At 50.0% G+C, this 18,608-nt stretch overlaps 1 protein-coding gene across 2 annotated transcripts; it reads left to right on the top strand.

Annotated features, from left to right (window-relative positions):
- The first annotated feature begins 5,428 nt into the window (after positions 1-5,428).
- On the top strand, positions 5,429-12,654 carry Tlr9 (toll like receptor 9). 2 transcript variants are annotated; one of them, XM_031345347.1, is made up of 3 exons: positions 5,429-5,558; positions 6,337-9,474; positions 12,305-12,654. In XM_031345347.1, the coding sequence occupies exons 1-2, from the start codon at positions 5,556-5,558 to the stop codon at positions 9,424-9,426; spliced, it is 3,093 nt and encodes a 1,030-aa protein (XP_031201207.1). In that variant the 5' UTR covers positions 5,429-5,555; the 3' UTR covers positions 9,427-9,474; positions 12,305-12,654. The 2 variants fall into 2 exon arrangements, with proteins under 2 accessions (XP_031201207.1, XP_031201206.1); XM_031345346.1 differs by lacking the exon at positions 12,305-12,654 and having other exon boundaries at positions 6,337-10,451.
- Positions 12,655-18,608: the final 5,954 nt, after the last annotated feature.

The raw sequence follows: 18,608 nt of genomic DNA on the forward strand, positions 1-18,608 counted from the left end.
AAAAAAAAAAAAGAAAGAAGGAAAGAAAGAAAGAAAGAAAGAAAGAAAGAAAGAAAGAAAGAAAGAAAAATGTTCTGCAAGTTAAAATCCTGTCGGCCACAGTGCTCAGGAGAGCCAGCTCTGAGCTGGCAGGTTTTGAATCAGGGTTTCCCTATGTAGTCCAGGCAGGCCTTGCATTCTCCGTTCTCCTACATCATCCTCCAAGTGCTAGGATGGGTGTGTAGCTGATCTGAGAGGTTCATTAGAGGGTCAGGAAAAGCCCCATGGAGGGAGGGTGATGTGCGGAAAGGCAGAAGGCAAACTGGGCCATGTGGGGGATGGTGACTTTTCCTTTTCCCCTGGGAGCTACTGACCATTGGCCTCAAGGACAAAGGAAGCGATGGGGGGCGGAAGGGTTCAGATGTCGATGATATACTGAGCAGATTTACTTCCGGGTTCAGCCTCAGTCAGACAGCTCAGCTTTATTGGGGTGAGCAAGGGCTATAAAGTCTTGAGGAGTGGGTAAGGGTGTTCAGGGTGAATATACATTATTGGCTACAGTGGAGTACTTCATTTTCATAAAGGGGAGTTCTAAGAACCTGCAGGGCAGGTTTTGGGGGTGACAGGCGGGAAGGGTTGATTGGTCATAAGACAGTACCTAATTACCACACAGTAGGAAGGTAGGGAGGGATGAGGGGATAGGAAGGTAGGGAGGGATGAGGGGATAGGAAGGTAGGGCTGAGGGGGACTTGGAATGCAGTACTTGCAGGCTGCAGGGTCATCCTCTAGATGAGGTAAGACACCTGTGCTTAGAGACATTCTCCAGAGAAGGTCAGGCAAAGGAGAAAAAGCTCCACTGAGAAAGGGAGTCCTCCATTTTGTCCTGAGCTCAAGGAGCTGTCCTGTCATGGTGGACTACAACCTTAATAGCAGGGTTTCCCAGCAGGGAAATCTGGGAAAAACAGGTCCAGGCAAAGGGAAAGAATATGTTCAAAGGTCCCAAAGCAAGACAGTCCCCAAGTATGTCCAAACAAGAAGCCAGTGTGGCTGTCAGCAGACAGGGGAGAAATGGAAGGACAGGGTACACAGAACCTTGACTGCTGTACAAAGGCTAGGGCTCAGGACGGTTATGGAGAGATCTGTATTGCAGGATATTTGATCACACTGTGAACCCCAAGATTATGAGAAAAAAAAACTATTTCTAGTTGTGCTGTGGCTCAGCCCTTAGCACACACTTTAATCCCTCTGGCCAAGATACAGACACACCCTTAGCACACATCTTTAAGCACAAACAATGAGGGTAAATTAGTTTGTAGAAGGAAGCACCTATGTTTGGAAGTGATGTCTAACTGAGTGGCAGACAAAATGACAAATCAGAGAAAGAATTGACAGAACAGGATAGGCCCAAGTCTCCTGAGAAGAGAGAGGAAAGAGAAGCTATGTAAGAGAGAGCATCAGAGAGAAAGGGAGGGGGCAGTTTTCGGAGGAGAATTCGACAGAGACAGAAAGTTAAAGACAGAAAGAACCAGAGAATGAAAAGGAGCCAGAAGATTAGAACAGATTGCCAAAGTTAGTATGAGGCCAAGAAGAGCATCTCAGTCAGAAATTGAGAGAAGCCAGATGGAAGCAGTTGGCTTGGAAAAAGTTTAAGCCAGAACAGCTGAGTTAAGTCAGTCAGCCAGCGCTCAGAAAGAACTATAAGGGGTGAGCTTACTCAGCAGCAAGCCTCAGAGGCTGAAAACACTCTAGGCCTAGATAAGATTGTACAGAGGCTAGAAGCTTCCCCAACTAGGCCTAGGTTAGCAGACAGGCAGGCAGAGGGCCTCTGAGACAACAATTAATAGAGTAGAATAAAGTTACTTTTAGATCTCTGGGCAGAGGAAGGACCCAGAATGAAAGTTTTTGAACAGCGGGTGCTGGAGAGATGACTCAGCAGTTGAGAGCACTGGCTACTTTTCCAAAGGACCTAGGTTCAGTTCCCAGCAACTACATGGCGGCTCACAGCTGTGTGCACCAGTTGCAGGGGATCTGACATGCTCTTCTGACTGCCTCAGATACTAGGCAAGCAAGAGGTGCATAGACATACACGCAGGCAACACACACGTATGCATACACACATATATACATATGCATTTCCATATATTTGTGCCTCTATATGAAGAGAGAGTGTGTCTTAGTTAGGATTTTACTGCTGTGAACAAACACTATGACCAAGGCAACTCTTATAAGGATAATATTTAGTTGGGGCTGGCTTACAGGTTCAGAGGTTCAGTCCATTACCATCAAGGCAGGAGCATGGCAGCATCCAGGCAGGCATCGTGCAGGCAGAGCTGAGAGTTCTACATCTTCATCTGAAGGCTGCTAGTAGAAGACTGACTTCCAGGAAGCTAGGATGAAGGATGAAGGATGTCCTACAGTGACACACCTACTCCAACAAAACCACACTGTCTAATAGTGCCATTCCCTGGGCTGCGCATGTAGAAACCATCACAGAAAGAGAGAGAGAGAGAGAGAAAGAGAGAGAGAGAGAGAGAGAGAGAGAGAGAGAGAGAGAGAGAGAGAGAGAGAGAGAGAGAAAAGGTTTGAACAGGCCTTTCAAGGGGCTCAATGTGAACAGGCTACAGGGGACTTGAACAGGACCGGGGTGTCTAGATTAGAGATGATGTCAGCGCAGACAGCAGGTAGATATGTAGGTTGTGAGCACTGGGAAGTTTCCGAAGTGACAGAATCAGGACTTAAGGTCTCTCCATGGTCTCTGGAGCTTTGCGCTTGAAGAATCAGCTCCAGTCACCAGGACCAAAGGAGATTGTGAAAAGCCAAGTAGGTCAGTGTTGTGTAGCACTTATCTCCAAGGTAGGTTAAGAGGCTCCGGGAGGTGTCATACAGGGAAGTGAATCCCATAAAGAAATAAGAATGAGGGCTGGTGAGATGGCTCAGCGGGTAAGAGCACTGACTGCTCTTCCGAAGGTCCTGAGTTCGGATCCCAGCAACCACATGGTGGCTCACAACCACCCGTAATGAAATCCAATGCCCTCTTCTGGTGTGTCTGAAGATAGCTACAGTGGATTACGTGGGAGTGAGAGGGGCTGTCCTGAGTTCAATTCCCAGCAGCCACTGATGGCTCATGGCCATCTGTACAGCTACAGTGTACTCATACAAAATAAATAAATAAATCCTTAAAAAATATTAAAAAAAAAAAAGAAATAAGAATGAAAACCAGGTGCAGGTTTATCAACCTTTATCAACCTGGATTAGACTTTGGGGAGCCTCAATAACAGATGGTCTATTCTCAATGGATTGAAGACCAGTATAATTTGGGGAGAAAAAGTTACCTGGTGAAATACTATACAAGGATGCATAATTATATCGAAACTCAACTCTGGGTAGTATCATTTTTCCGAGAAAAGATGGGTTCTAAAGATAGGCTACCTATACTAGCTTAAGGGTTAGGCCTGGTCTCAGTCAGACAGATAAGACAGAGGCCATTTGGGCTATTAGCCACCTCTGGTCCTGGGAGCTTGGAGGGGCCTCTGGCTACAACAGTCATTTAGATTAGGACTTGTTGGTTAACAGATTCCACTAGGCTCCTCCCACTGACCTAGGCATTCGTCATTACCTGCTACCAGCCAGGTGCAGCAGCTGCGGTGAAGCAGAGACAGCAGCTTATAAAGAGGACTGATGACTACCTCAACCCTCCCCCACCCCACCCCACCCCCACACACTCTCTTCCCATGTGTTCCTGGCCAGCCTCTCTCTCTGTCTCTGTCCTCCCTTTCTCTGCCTCTATCCCCTTTCCAGGTTCCTGCTCCCCTCCCTTCCCCCACAATAAACTTCCCTTAAATCAGGTCTATCACCTGATATGATTTCTCCTTGGCAGATACCTTCGCAGGGGCCTGCCAGGTCGGCCCTTACTCCCATCGCAATTTATATATTTTGTTAACATTGGCCACCTCTTGTCCTGGTTGTAGGAGCTTGATGTGGCCTGGCCCAACAGATCACCAGAAAGTTAATCATTTTCTGCCCTCAGCTTTCTGCATGGAAGAACAGGTTTTTCATCTTTCCCATTAGAAAGACTATCCGACTATCCAGTGTGCTTAACGTTCCTGGTTTCTCTGGAGATCTCCGTAGGCTCAAGGATATCCTTGTTGTGCTCCCAACAGGTGAACCATTCCATCCTTCAGGGAAGCTTCTGAAATCTCAGGATGGAGCTAGGGTGGTGGCACTCGCCTTGGATCACAGCACTCAGGAGACGGGGCAGGCGGATTTCTGAGTTTGAGGCCAGCCTGGTCTACAGAGTGAGTTCCAGGACAGCCAGGGCTACACAAAGAAATCTAGTCTTGAAAAACAAAACAAATGAAACAAAACAAAAACAAACAAACAAGCAAAAAAACAAAACAAAACAAAAAAACCCAGGATATAAACAACTGAGAAGCTTCAGGAAGTCCCTGAAAGTGACCAGATGCACTAGGGCCTCCCTAAGCTTATATAGACAGTAGAGACTGCTGAGAGGCGTGCTCAGACAAAGGGGATGCCTGAAAGAAGCAGAGACCAGCTGAGCTGCCTGAAAAAGGCTCAGACCAACTGACTAGCCTAGACAATTCACTCTCCAACTGGAATAGTATCTCCCATTCTGCATCCCCAGTTCCCTAAACGCCCAAGGTTGAGCTGTCAATACATTGTACCATGTTTCCCCGCTTCTGTGGCATCCATGACCTATGCCTTAGTGATACAGCTGTCTGTGAGTCCTTTCTGCTCTTTTTAGTAACCCCTCATCCATATATTTCAGCCAGTGTCCTTTGGTTAACCAACTTAAACGTTAGTGATACCCTCAAATTTGGTCTGTCATTGGTCCCATTTCTTGGGTAAGGACACATGTGCTCACATCTCCCCAGGAACAGAGTCACACAACAGCAAGATCAGCCAGAGTCTTGGCGGGACCAGCCACAGTCTGGCCTCAGAAGCCCCAACAGCTTGCTGATGTCTGGGGTCTGGAATCTGACTGGGTGTTTCAGGAAGTGGGGATGCAGAGTAGGAGATACTATTGCTGGAAGAGATGTGAAGATTGCCTCAGTAGTGAAGCAGGTGCTGGCTCACGGATGCTCTCCATAGAGTTCTGGGGGTAGAGCAGGTGAGCGAACCACTGTCCCGGGGGGGTACCCATGAGACAGGCACTGAGGCATGAGGGTGAGGTGACACCCTCCTCATGAATGTCAGTTCTCTGCCCAGCTCTGGTGCTATTTTAAATCTGGTTTCTCATTGACCGGGGGCTGGACTCTGGGCTTTGGTTCCTTCTCACACCTCTTGGGGGGCAGATGTGATGCCCTCACGGCTGAATGTGGGGTGGGAAGAGAATGGAAAGAGGAAGGGGTTGAGGGGGCTGTCTGTCTGCCATCTGACTATGCAAATGACGTGTGACTCACTGTACCACCTGCTCTGTCAGGGTAGGGATAAAGTAGCTACTAAGCTGTAGTGAAAGTGTCACTTCCTCAATTCTCTGAGGGACCCTGGTGTGGAACATCATTCTCTGCCACCCAGTTTGTCAGAGGGAGCCTCAAGAGAATCCTCCGTTTCCCAACATGGTAGGTCCCCAGTTCTTAGCCCCCCCCAGGGGGGAGAGGCACCATGGGAAGGGACAACAGTGGGAAGGACTGTCCACTCTGTACCCTTGGGATATTCATGGAACCCTAAGGGAACTGGAGCAAAAGCCATTCCCAGAGCAGAGAGCCGAACCTGCTGGGTGGATGGGGAGGCCCAGACTTCTGTCAATGGTGGCGCCTGGCCTGTAGACCTGCCACCCGCTGCTCACTCCGAGCCTTCTGATCCTTCTGATGCTCAGCAGGTTGAGGGTTCTCAGGTCAGACTGAGAGGAGTCAGATGGAGGGTAAAAAGAGCCAGCAAGTGTCATCAAGGCCTAGATGGGATCCAACCTACACCTCAGTAGGGCTTCAGCTTTCCCTGCATTTTGGTCAAGGAGAATCCAGGAGACCAGTCGAGCAATGCTTCAGTGGGGCTGGAGGTACAGATCTCAGGCAGCTGCTGTGGTCAGGAGGAAAGAGCTGAGGCCCCAGAGGAGAGGAAGAGAAAGTGGCAGAGCCCTGGTGGGCCAGTTGGAGCTCTACTATGGGTTGTGTTCTGAGCAAAGCTCCAAGTCTAGGGTCTGGATTCTAGGCCTTGCTCTGAGTGGCTGTGCCTAGAACCAAATAGTGGTTCTGAGGGGACTGGACGGGAGGCTGCGGGTGGTAGGGGGAGGCACTTGGAGAGGACTTGGAAGCTCTGAAGAAAGTCCCAGTGTGGAAGAGAGGGTAGGAGAGGGTACAGTAACAGTAGCCACTCACTCACTCAGCCCTGCTCTCCCAGGTTCTCCGTCGCAGGACCCCACACCCCTTTTCTCTCCTGGTCCAGGCTGCAATGCTGGCTGAGGCTCTGGCCCTGGGTACCCTGCCTGCCTTCCTACCCTGTGAGCTGAAGCCCCAGGGCCTGGTGGACTGCAACTGGCTGTTCTTGAAGTCTGTGCCTCAGTTCTCAGCATCCTGTTCCAACATCACCAGCCTCTCCTTGGTCTCCAACCGTATCCACCACCTGCATAACTCTGACTTTGTCCACCTGTCCAACCTGCGGCAGCTGAACCTCAAGTGGAACTGTCCACCCACTGGTCTCAGCCCCTTGCACTTCTCTTGCCACATGACCATTGAGCCTGAAACCTTCCTGGCTATGCGTACACTGGAGGACCTGAACCTGAGCTACAATGGTATTACCACTGTGCCCCGACTGCCCAGCTCCCTAATGAACCTGAGCCTGAGCCACACCAACATCCTGGTACTAGATGCTAACAGCCTTGCTGGCCTGCACAGCCTGCAAGTTCTCTTCATGGATGGGAACTGCTACTACAAGAACCCCTGCACAGGGGCGGTGAACGTAACCCCAGGTGCCCTCCTGGGTCTGAGCAACCTCACCCATTTGTCCCTTAAGTATAACAACCTTACAAAGGTGCCCCGCCAACTGCCCCCCAGCCTGGAGTACCTCCTGGTGTCCTATAACCGCATTGTCAAGCTGGGGCCTGAAGACCTGGCCAATCTGACCTCCCTTCGAGTACTTGATGTGGGTGGGAATTGCCGTCGCTGTGACCACGCCCCCAACCCCTGTATAGAATGTGGACAAAAGTCCCTCCATCTGCACCCTGAGACCTTCCATCACCTGAGACACCTTGAAGGGTTGGTGCTGAAGGACAGCTCTCTCCACACACTGAACTCTTCCTGGTTCCAAGGTCTGGTCAACCTCTCAGTGCTGGACCTAAGCGAAAACTTTCTCTATGAAAGCATCAACAACACCAGTGCCTTTCAGAACCTAACCCACCTGCGCAAGCTCGACCTGTCCTTCAATTACCGCAAGAAGGTATCCTTCGCCCGCCTCCACCTGTCAAGTTCCTTCAAGAACCTGGTGTCACTGCAGGAGCTGAACATGAATGGCATCTTCTTCCGCTTGCTCAACAAGTACACACTGAGGTGGCTGGCCGATCTGCCAAAGCTCCACACCCTGCATCTTCAAATGAACTTCATCAACCAAGCACATCTCAGCATCTTTGGTAACTTCCAAGCCCTTCGCTTTGTGGACCTGTCAGACAATCGCATCAGTGGGCCTTCAGCACTGTCAGAAGCCACCCCCGAGGAGGCAGATGATGCGGAGCAGGAGGATCTGTGGTCTGTGGGTCTTGACCCAGCTCTACTGAGCATGCCTGGCTCGAAGAACTTCATGGTCAGATGTAAGAACTTCAAGTTCACGATGGACCTGTCTCGGAACAACCTGGTGGCTATCAAGCCAGAGATGTTTGTCAACCTCTCACACCTCCAGTGTCTGAGCCTGAGCCACAACTGCATTGCACAGGCCGTCAATGGCTCTCAGTTCCTGCCGCTGACCAATCTGCAGGTGCTCGACCTGTCCCATAACAAGCTGGACTTGTACCATTGGAAGTCGTTCAGTGAGCTCCCACAGTTGCGGGCCCTGGACCTCAGCTACAACAGCCAGCCCTTCAGCATGAAGGGTATAGGTCACAACTTCAGTTTTGTGGCCAATCTGTCTATGCTACACAGCCTTAGCCTGGCATACAATGACATTCATACCCGTGTGTCCTCACATCTCTACAGCTCCTCGGTGAGGTTTCTTGACTTCAGTGGCAACGGTGTGGGCCGCATGTGGGAGGAGGGGGACCTTTACCTACATTTCTTTCAAGGCCTGAGAGGCCTGCTCCAGCTGGACCTGTCTAAGAATAACCTGCATATCCTCTGGCCCCAGAACCTCAACAACCTCCCCAAGAGCCTGAGGCTGCTGAGCCTCCGTGACAATCACCTATCATTCTTTAACTGGAGCAGTCTGGCCTTCCTGCCCAACCTGGAAGTCCTAGACCTGGCAGGCAACCTACTAAAGGCCCTGACCAATGGCACCCTGCCTAATGGCACTCTTCTTCAGAAACTGGATGTCAGCAGCAACAGGATAGTCTCTGTGGTCCCAGCCTTTTTCGCTCTGGCCATGGAGCTGAAAGAAGTCAACCTCAGCCACAATATTCTCAAGACGGTGGATCGCTCCTGGTTTGGGCCCATTGTGATGAACCTGACAGTTCTAGATGTGAGAAGCAACCCTCTGCACTGTGCCTGTGGGGCAGCCTTCGTAGACTTACTGTTGGAAGTGCAGACCAAGGTGCCTGGCCTGGCTAACGGTGTGAAGTGTGGCAGTCCGGGCCAGCTGCAGGGCCGCAGCATCTTCACACAGGACCTGCGGCTGTGCCTGGATGAGGTCCTCTCTTGGGACTGCTTTGGCCTTTCGCTCTTGGCTGTGGCCGTGGGCATGGTAGTGCCTACACTGCAGCATCTCTGCGGCTGGGACGTCTGGTACTGTTTCCATCTGTGCCTGGCGTGGCTACCTTTGCTGGCCCGCGGCCGGCGCACCGCCCAAGCTCTCCCCTATGATGCCTTCGTGGTGTTCGATAAGGCTCAGAGCGCGGTTGCGGACTGGGTCTATAACGAGCTGCGGGTGAGGCTGGAGGAGCGGCGCGGTCGCAGAGCCCTGCGCTTGTGTCTGGAGGACCGAGATTGGCTACCAGGCCAGACTCTCTTTGAGAACCTCTGGGCCTCCATCTATGGTAGCCGCAAGACTCTGTTTGTGCTGGCCCACACGGACCGAGTCAGTGGTCTCCTGCGCACCAGCTTCCTGCTGGCTCAGCAACGCCTGCTGGAGGACCGCAAGGACGTGGTGGTGTTGGTGATCCTGCGCCCCGATGCCCACCGCTCCCGCTACGTGCGACTGCGCCAGCGCCTCTGCCGCCAGAGTGTGCTTTTCTGGCCCCAGCAGCCCAACGGGCAGGGCAGCTTCTGGGCCCAGCTGGGTACTGCCCTGACTAGGGACAACCGCCACTTCTATAACCGGAACTTCTGCAGGGGACCTGCAGCAGAATAGCTCAGAGCAACAGCTGGAAACAGCTGCATCTTCATGCCTCGTCCCCAGGTTGCTCTTCCTGCCTTGCTCTGTCTTACTACACTTATCTGGCAAGTGCAAAATATATGCTACCAAGCCACCAGACCCACGGAGCAAAGGTTGGCTGTAAAGGGTAGTTTTCTTCCCATGCATCTTTCAGGAGAGTGAGGATTGTCACCAAACCCAACAGAACAGGACTAGGGTTCCGTTCTTTCTCTCTCTCTCTCCCCCATCCCCCCCTCTCTCCCTCCCTTCCTCCCACCTCCCTTATTCCCTCCCCCCTCCCTTCCTCCCCTCCTGTTCTCTGAATACCCTGCCCTGCCCTGCCCTGCCCTGCCTGCAGGCCTGGGACAGCACCTCTCTATCTCTTGATCTGGGGTATTGGCCTTCCTTACCTACTGGCCTGTCTTAAGGGCAGAGAAGATGAAAGGCTAGTTTGTCTTTGACCCTCAGCAAGGTCCTGAGAAAACTCCCAAGCAGGTTAGTGTTCATTACTAGGTGTGTAGAAAAAGGGGGATGCTTGCAGGCTCTGGTCACCATGCCTATGCTGGGCAAAGAAGGCCAGCCTTAATTAGAGTTGGACCAGTAGCATCAAGGAGCTGAGAGCCAGAGGAGAGTCAAAAGTGTGTTCAACCTTTGTGTGTGTGTGTGTGTGTGTGTGTGTGTAATACATGTGTGCGTAGTGTGCATGTGTAGTGTGAGTATGCATGTGTGTAGTGCATATGTATGTGTGTGTGCATATGTATGAAGGTCCATGTACACATGTGTGCTTGTGGGGGGGCCAGAGGTCAACCTCACATGTTATTCTGGTGCTATACATTTTGGTTTTTGAGACAGAACCTCTGATTGACCCAGAGCTCCCCAATTAGCCTAAGCTGGCTGGTCAGAGTGCCCCAACAATCCACCCTCTCCAGCTTCCCGATTCTGGATTACAAAGGCATGCAGCACATCCAGCCTTTTCACATGGGTTTAGGGATCAGATTCAGCTTGTCATGCATGCATGGTAAGCACTTTACAAACCAAGCTATCTTCCCAGCCCCGTGTCCACCCTTTGACATCATGACAGACACTGTCACCTACATAGTTCACACTGGACATCTGTGTAATGGGTTAAAAGCAAAATAAAGTCACCAAAAAAACTAACCAAAAAAAAAATTCAATGTATTCCCTCCCCCCTCCCTGGGACCTGGGATACATCAGTCTGTGGGCCAGATTGAACACACCTATTAAGATGAATTCACAATCTGTCCCTTCCCACTTCCACCTAGAGGTCACACGGGGTCACTCTGTTCAAATATCAAAAGACACCTAAGTAAGCCGCTATCTGGCTACAGAGGGGCGGGGCCTATTCCATCACGTATCTCTCAAACCTGCTTAAACTCAGGCTGAGGTATTGTCACATCTGATCAAGATAGAATATGTTCCTTTCTTTCTTTCTTTCTTTCTTTCTTTCTTTCTTTCTTTCTTCCTTCCTTCCTTCCTTCCTTCCTTCTTCCTTCCTTCCTTTCTCCTTTCTCTCTCTCTTTCTTTCTTTCTTTCTTTCTTTCTATTCCTTTAAAGTCAAGCAGGGTCTCACTTTGCAACCCTGGCTAACCTGGAACTCTATGTAGACCAGGCTGGCCTAGAACTCACAGAGATCCACTTGCTTCTGCCTGCTGGGATTAAAGATGTGTGCTACCATGCTCAGATTTTGTTTCTAATTTTTTTTGATGGGGGGGCAGGGTTTCGAGTTAGGGTTTCTCTGTATATCCTTGGCTGTCCTGGAACTCATTCTGTAGATTAGGCTGGCCTCGAACTCAGAAATCCACCTGTTTCTGCCTCCCAAGTGCTGGGATTAAAGGCATGAGCCACCACCACCCAGCTTGTTTTTTAATTTTTAAGTTGCATTTATTTTGTATGTATGTATGGGGAGGAGGTGTCCAAGTGCCAGGACTGGATTGTGGAGGTCATACATAGGACAAAGGAATCAGCTCTTTCAGAATTCTAGGCCCAGAGACTAAACTCAGATGGAGAGATAAATAAGTTCTAAAAAGGGAGCTTCCCCATTCCCTGATCCTTCTCTAAGGCTCATTAAAACATCAATCATAGCTGGGGAGTGGTGGCACATGCCTTTAATCCCAGCACTTGGGAGGCAGAGGCAGGTGGATTTCTGAGTTCGAGGCCAGCCTGGTCTACAGAGTGAGGTCCAGGACATCCAGAGCTATACAGAGAAACCCTGTCTTGGGGGAAAAAAAAAACCACAATCATTGTGCAGAGGTTGGAATGCTGCAGGTCCAGAACCTAATTATAATTTATCTTAGGCTACCTTTAGTCTTCTGAGTAGCCATCCTTTGCCTGTCTCTCAGTTAACTGACCAGATAAATCACTTAACAAAAACAGTTTTCAACAACAAAAATCCAAAGAATGTTCTATAGCATCTGACATGAATAGCTGAGCTACACTCACCCTCTCACTTTGCTTGAACCCACCTACTTGCCATTTCTTTGAAAGATGCCTGAACTTGTATCTTTTGTTATATTTTGTTATATATTTTTTTCAAGACAGGGTTTCACAATATAGCTCTGGCTGTCCTGGATCTCACCGTGTAGACCAAACTGGCCTCCAACTCACAGAGATCCACCTGTCTCTGAAATTAAAGGCGTGTACCACCATTCCACAATTCTACTTGTGATTTTTGTTGTTGTGTGTTGTTGTTGTTCTGTTACTACAAAAAACAAACATCAAGTTGTTACCACATTAGAACATGGAATTTGAAGTAATCTGAACCTGTGTTCCTGGACCGCAGTCACTTGTATTTGGTTGCAGAATAAACCACCTTTTATCCTCCTGCATGTCAAGACTTGTGTTTCTGTGTCAACAGAGGCAAGGGCCTTAACCGGATGTGTTGGGGTCCCTCAGCTGCAAGACATCGGGGCTTGCCACTGCAGACTCAACTCATGCCTGCTGTGTGCCTGCTGGCTGGCACATATACAGCCTGAAGACATCTGCTGTTGACCCCCTCCCCCACTGTGGACTGCGCCTCCAACCATTCCCTGGAGCTGAGACCTGAGAGACACCCGGAGTTTACACCTTTAGCCCTGCAGCGGTTTCCCTTTGACATCCTCCTAGACTTTGCTCGGACTCTTCCTGACTCCTCCCTAATTCCTTATGTTATTCAAATGTCGTTGTAACCAGAGATTCAGTTTGCTCTCTTGTATATAATTGCTGAACGCCCCAAGTAAAAGAGAGCCTTGATTGGAAACCCTCAACTTGGCTCCGTGTCCTTTTGTTCTTGAACTCTGTGTTTCAGGTCTCCTATCTCCCTTTGGTCGAGGCAGAACCTGGTTCATGAAACTGTGGGACAGTTTCACGGATGGGTCTTTTACTTGGTCCCTAAACCATTTTAATTATGTTTGTTTATTTATTGTGGTGTCACGCGGCACTCGTCTACTTCAGTTATGTCCACGTGTCAGGCCCAAAAAAACTGATCACAGACCTGAGGCATACGGCTTCAAAGGGAGCTAGCTTGCCTCCTGAGTATTCAGTCGCTGACATCTCCTAGCTCTGATGCGTTCCAGGTTGGTCTCTGCTAAAGTCTGTAGAGAGATCTGAGTGCTTTCTTTATTCAGGCATAAAGGTGCCCTAAGAAATATTTCGTTATAGCTAAAAGAGATTTAACATTGTTTCCTGGCCTCCACAGTGTTTCAATAATCCTAATTGATTTCCTAGCTGTTATTAGCTTGGAATTTTTACAAGGGAAGCTGCCTTATCAGACAGGGTGTCCCCAGAATTAGCAATAGAGGCCAGGCATTATTGCCTACTGATTCCCACAAGGAAGCTACCTTATCAGACAGGGTGTCTCCAGAGTTAGAGATAGTAGTCAAACACTATTGCTATCTGTAAACATAGTCAGAACTCCAGGAGCAGCACCACCCAAGGCAGAATTGCTTTACAAACTAGAGACTAGTTGAAAAGTTTCCTGAACTAATGTTTGCGTTACAAGTCAAACCATTCCCAGGAGCTGCTAGAATGGGACCTCCTGGTGCTTACCTGCTTCAGATCAAGAGAGTGTGCTTAGGGCTGCCAAGATAGCCCAGCGGGGAAGAGCACTATTGCTCTTCCAAAGGAATCATTTACACCTAGCTGTTTGATCTTACTGACTTTGATGTGACCACTACCTGCCTACGTGATCCCTGACATTCGCCCTGTTTCTGTATACTATATAAGCCTGATTTTCACTTTGTGCAAATACACTCAGATACCACACTTCCTTGTGTCATTTCTGTTTGTCACTCACTCACCGAATTCTTTGTCCACCGGGCCAGAACTCTAATCACCCCTTGGAACCCAGCCCGTGGCATTGTGGGGCCTACCACTGAGCTGTCTCATTGCCTGTGGTTTTCCCCCTTTCTTCTTTCTCTCTGTCTGTCTTCTTCAGACGGGATCTCACTTTGTAGCTCTGGTTGATCTGGAACTTGCTACCTACACCAAGATGGCCTCTAAACTCCCAGAGATCACCTGCCTCTCCCTCCTGAGTGCTGGGGTTAAAGGACCCCCCACTCCCAGGTCTGTGTTCCTAATTTTTTCTGTACAGTGTAGACTTCAGTATGCAACCAGTGCCAGTGGACAGGGTCTGTATTCAATAAGTGTATTGTTGAACTTGTGGGTAGTGTTGTGCTTGGAGCCCTCAGGAACCTGATCCCAAGACCACTGTCTTCAACACCACCAAATCCAACCTTTGAGAAGCATTGGGCTCTAGAGGCCTTGGAGGAGAACTGAATCAGGTTGGCTGGCTTAGGCCAGTGGCCAGCCACTGGGAGTGGGGTAGGGGGTGGGGGGATGGGAGAGAGTGTCGGAGTTAGCCACAAACAAACTGCTGACTTTGCTAGCTGTTCTGTCCCCCCCCTTCAATGTACGTCCAGGATATAGCCATGAAGGAAGTGCATTCACCTTCCTCTTTTACTGGTGTGTGTGTGTGTGTGTGTGTGTGTGTGTGAGAGAGAGAGAGAGAGAGAGAGAGTGAGAGAAAGTGAGAGAGAGAGAGTGTGTGTGTGAGAGAGAGAGAGAAAAAGTGTGTGTGTGAGAGAGAGAGAGAGAAAAAGTGTGTGTGTGAGAGTGTGTGTGTGTGCGAGAGTGAGTGTGTGTGTGTGTGAGAGTGTATGTGTGTGAGAGAATGTGTTTGTGTGTGTGAGAGAGTGTGTGTGTGAGAGAGTGTGTATGTGTGTGAGAGAATGTGTTTGTGTGTGTGTGTGAGAGTGTGTGTGAGTGTGTGTGTGTGTGAGAGAAGAGTATGTGTGTGTGTGTGTGTGTGTGTTACTGTTGTCTGAACTCTTGCCACTGTATCTGCTTTCTGACTCAAGCCCAGGGGCTTCTGCCATGATGCCCCTCTCATTTATTTAAATGAAAGACAGTGCAGTCCCTGACCTATGAAGTTCAAAGCAGGCCCTGAACTGGGTGGCCTGGAGAAAACATGAAACAAAACTAGAGCATTCCTCTGCAGCCTGAGAGCCTGGGAAAGTCCCCGTTGAGAGACCCTGAGATTGTTTCAACCACAACCAGAAGCAGAAGTAGGAAGCAAGCTCCAGCATAGGGCTTGTTTCTTTCCCAGGACATCAAGGCTGTTCTCTGGCAGTTCCAAGTACAACGTGTGTCCATCTCACACGACGCTTTGAATGGTCTGTGTATGTGTGCATGTGAGGGGACACACGTAGGTGTGTGCTGGGGTTAGAGGACAACCCCAGGTGTCATCCTCAGGAACATTGTCCACCTCCTTTGAGTCAGGGCCTCTTCTTAGCCTAAAGCTCACTAATTAAGCTAGACCAGCTAACCAATGAGCTCCATGGTTCCTCTGGTTTCTGCCCCTGCAGCACTGGGATTATGTACATGACATTTTTAAGCAGGTTGGGGGTCAAATCAGGTCCTCATGCTTGCAGGACATATTTTACTGAGCTACGCCCCCTGCTGGTCTACTAAGGTTTTAACAACTCAGCTTTTCTCCTCTTGGCACTTTGTGTCCTGAAAAATCGAAACATTCTTGCAAATGAAACTTATGGCTTCATACATTTCCACACTAGACTGGCTTAGAAATGCTCTTACTTGTCATGTTTTTAAACAGCCCGGTGTCTCATCTGCTACCTGCGGATCCTTCCATCCTGTGTTCTCATAACCCCAAGAAACAGAGGGGAAAATACACCTACAGACTGTGCTCACCCTGCCAGCTCTATCTTATGGAGGAAGAGTGGGTCTGCCCAGGCATTCAGACAGTAGCCCCGCCAGAGGCAAACAATCCCACTTGAAGGAAAGGCAGTGGAGGGTGTTCTAGGCGTGGGAATGTGAGGGACAATGGACGGCTCTGGAGGCCGGAGTGAGGCAGCAAAGCTGGGAAAGTCGGTCAGGAAGGGACCATAATGTGGTTCTGAGGTGGTGTGACTTCTGTCTGGGTATGATGCCTTTAATCTGATGGGAACACGATGCTGTCATGTGCCCCGCAGTACTGTGAAGCAAAGGGACATAACCAGGAGGCACAGCCTCAGGGTAAGCCTGCCCAGTTAGGGCATGCAGTTGTCCCACCTACAGCTTCGAGACAGACCTCAGAGCTGGGATTCTCACCTCCGGCTGCCTGGCCTCTTCTCAGCGCACCTATTCAGCCTGTGGGATTTGGATGTCATTGGGACCCCTTTCCATTCAGTCAGTATGTGGTTTATCAGCATCCACTGAATATTGGGCTCTGGGCTGGACTTGGAGGGGACAGGATGTAAAAGATAAGACACCTACCCTCAAAGCCATGTTACGGCAGCGAGAAAGCAGCCTTGGGTGGAGACCAGATGTCAAAGGGCATGGAGGTGGGAGGCAGAGAAAAGCCTGAGGGTGTCAGAGGCTGTGGTTATCTGCAGGTCAGCTGGGCCTGCTGGCCAGAGAGCATCATGGCTGGACTCGTCGACTCTTGGAAAGAGGGTGTGGGGAGGTTCATGGAACCCTCACCCAAGTATCCAGCCACCCCTCCCAACCAGTTGTATGTAATTCTGTCCTAATTGCACGTGGCCTGGGGGGGTGTATCTGAGAAGGGCTAAAGCACACAGGTGGGTAAGAACGAGGGGAGGGGACTCCATCTTCACAGGCCTAGGTGATCCATCATCCTAGCTGGGTGTCAATTTCCTATTCCCAGAGTGCCATAAACACACACCCATTGCTCTGTGAGGAAGCCTGATGACCTCACTGTTGCCCCAGTTTGTCATCGGGACTATAGGAGGAGGAGGTGGATATGTTTACATTTTTCCAAGGGAAGGAATTTTAGCAACAGGAGTGGGTGCCTGGATTAGCATTCCTGGGGAGGTCTCCTTAGGAAAACATTTTCTTTGAGACAGAGTTTCTCTACATAGTCCTGGCTGTCTTGGAACTCACTCTATAGACCTGTCTGGCCTGGGACTCAAAGAGCTGCCTGCCTCTGCCTCCAAGTGTGGGATCAAATGCATGTATCAACACAGCATGAAAATTTATCTTGAATCAAGAGTGTCTATACTATGACCCAGAGCAGGAAGGTTGAGGCACAGAAGGACTAGAAGAGAGAACTCAGGCACAGAAGAGAAGCCCAGCTATAAAGCAGAGTAAACACGCAAGGGTGGAATGACTAATAGGGTGAGTTTGCCAGGAGCCCAACCCGTCAGCACAAGGAGTTTAGAACGCAGCACAATTACAAGACTCAAGAGATTTCTGTATGAAACATAGTCCTTGTCATTTTTTTGTTTGTTTTTTTGTTGTTGTTGTTGTTTTTTGTTGTTGTTGTTGTTGTTTTTCAAGACAGGGTTTCTCTGTATAGCCCTGGCTGTCCTGGAACTCACTCTGTAGACCAGGCTGGCCTCGAACTCAGAAATCCACCTGCCTCTGCCTCCTGAGTGCTGGGATTAAAGGCGTGCGCCACCACGGCCCAGCGTCCTTGTCATTTTTTGAGACAGGTTTTGTGTATGCTAGGAAAGCACTCTGCTAGCCAGACTTCGTCTGTAGCCTCGATCTGTGTAGGCTGCTGGGGTGGGGGCAAAGACAGAGGAGGGCAGGAGTGGCCTGGCCTGAAAGGCTTTGCTGCTATTTATGTAAGAGAACACAGGGCTGACTCCAGGAGAGAGGCTGAATAGCCGAGCCAATGACATGAAGACCGGGTTCAGAAAGGGGTTGGCAGGGCAGGTTGCTTTCTAGACCATGTGGATCTGGGAGGCCTCAGGGAGTGTGACGTGGAGCACAGAATGAAGCAGGGCCATCGACATTTACAGAAGTATCCAGCTCAGGAGGAACACTTCTGGGAGCAGCGATTAGCACAGCTTAGACTTGGATGGGAAAGCTGTAAAAAGCTCAAGGCCCACCACCTCACATACCACTGAAAGGTCTAAGGAGAAGCAGCAGAGCCAGTGGCTGGGTTTGTCAAGACAGGCAAAATGTGCCAAGTCAAAAGCAACTTCCTCAGGGAACAGGGCTGACAGGTTGACAGGCCAGTGCTGTGCAAAGGCAGGACAGAGACAGCTACAGCTATGAGGGGTCTAGCCTGGGTAACAGCAGAACAGAGATTGCTGCAGCTGTGAGGGGTCTAGCCTGGGTAACAGCAGGACAGAGATTGCTGCTGCTGTGAGGGGTCTAGCCTGGGAGGCAGCTTGGCTATTGCTCAGATAGGTGAGGCCTGCTTCAGGCCTGTGGGAGAAATGGTCAGCAGAGGGGAGAAACTCATGCCAAGACAAAGAGTGATTTAGATTGTGTAAGAAGAGCAAGAGCCAAGTACAAGAGCAGAGGGAGGAGGACATGCACAAAGCCTTCTACACCCTTTGCAGAGGACATGACAGGGAGTCAGGGGCTAGCTGGCTGCTGTCTTGGTAAGCATAGAAGGGCCCTCCTTCAGGCTTGACTTTCAGTGGGAAGTGTGAGGTTGAGGCAGTGGCTGAGGGAAAGCAGGAGAAAGAGCCGTGACGGGACTGTGGGCACACTGACTGCCCCTTCTGGGTCAGAGGCAGAAGTGTGAAGGGAACCCCGCAACAGGTGGTATTGCTGCTTGTAGTTTCTGGGGTGCCAGCTGGGTCTGCCAGGTCAGGTTTAAGAACAGCAGAAGGCCTGGCAGGCCTCACAGTTTATACAACCATACCACAGACCACATGAGCGTTAGCTCTTCACTCAGTGGTCAACAGCAGAAACATCTAACACACTTC

The sequence above is a fragment of the Mastomys coucha genome, unplaced genomic scaffold, assembly GCF_008632895.1.
Source record: "Mastomys coucha isolate ucsf_1 unplaced genomic scaffold, UCSF_Mcou_1 pScaffold23, whole genome shotgun sequence".
Classification (NCBI taxonomy): Eukaryota; Metazoa; Chordata; class Mammalia; order Rodentia; family Muridae; genus Mastomys; species Mastomys coucha.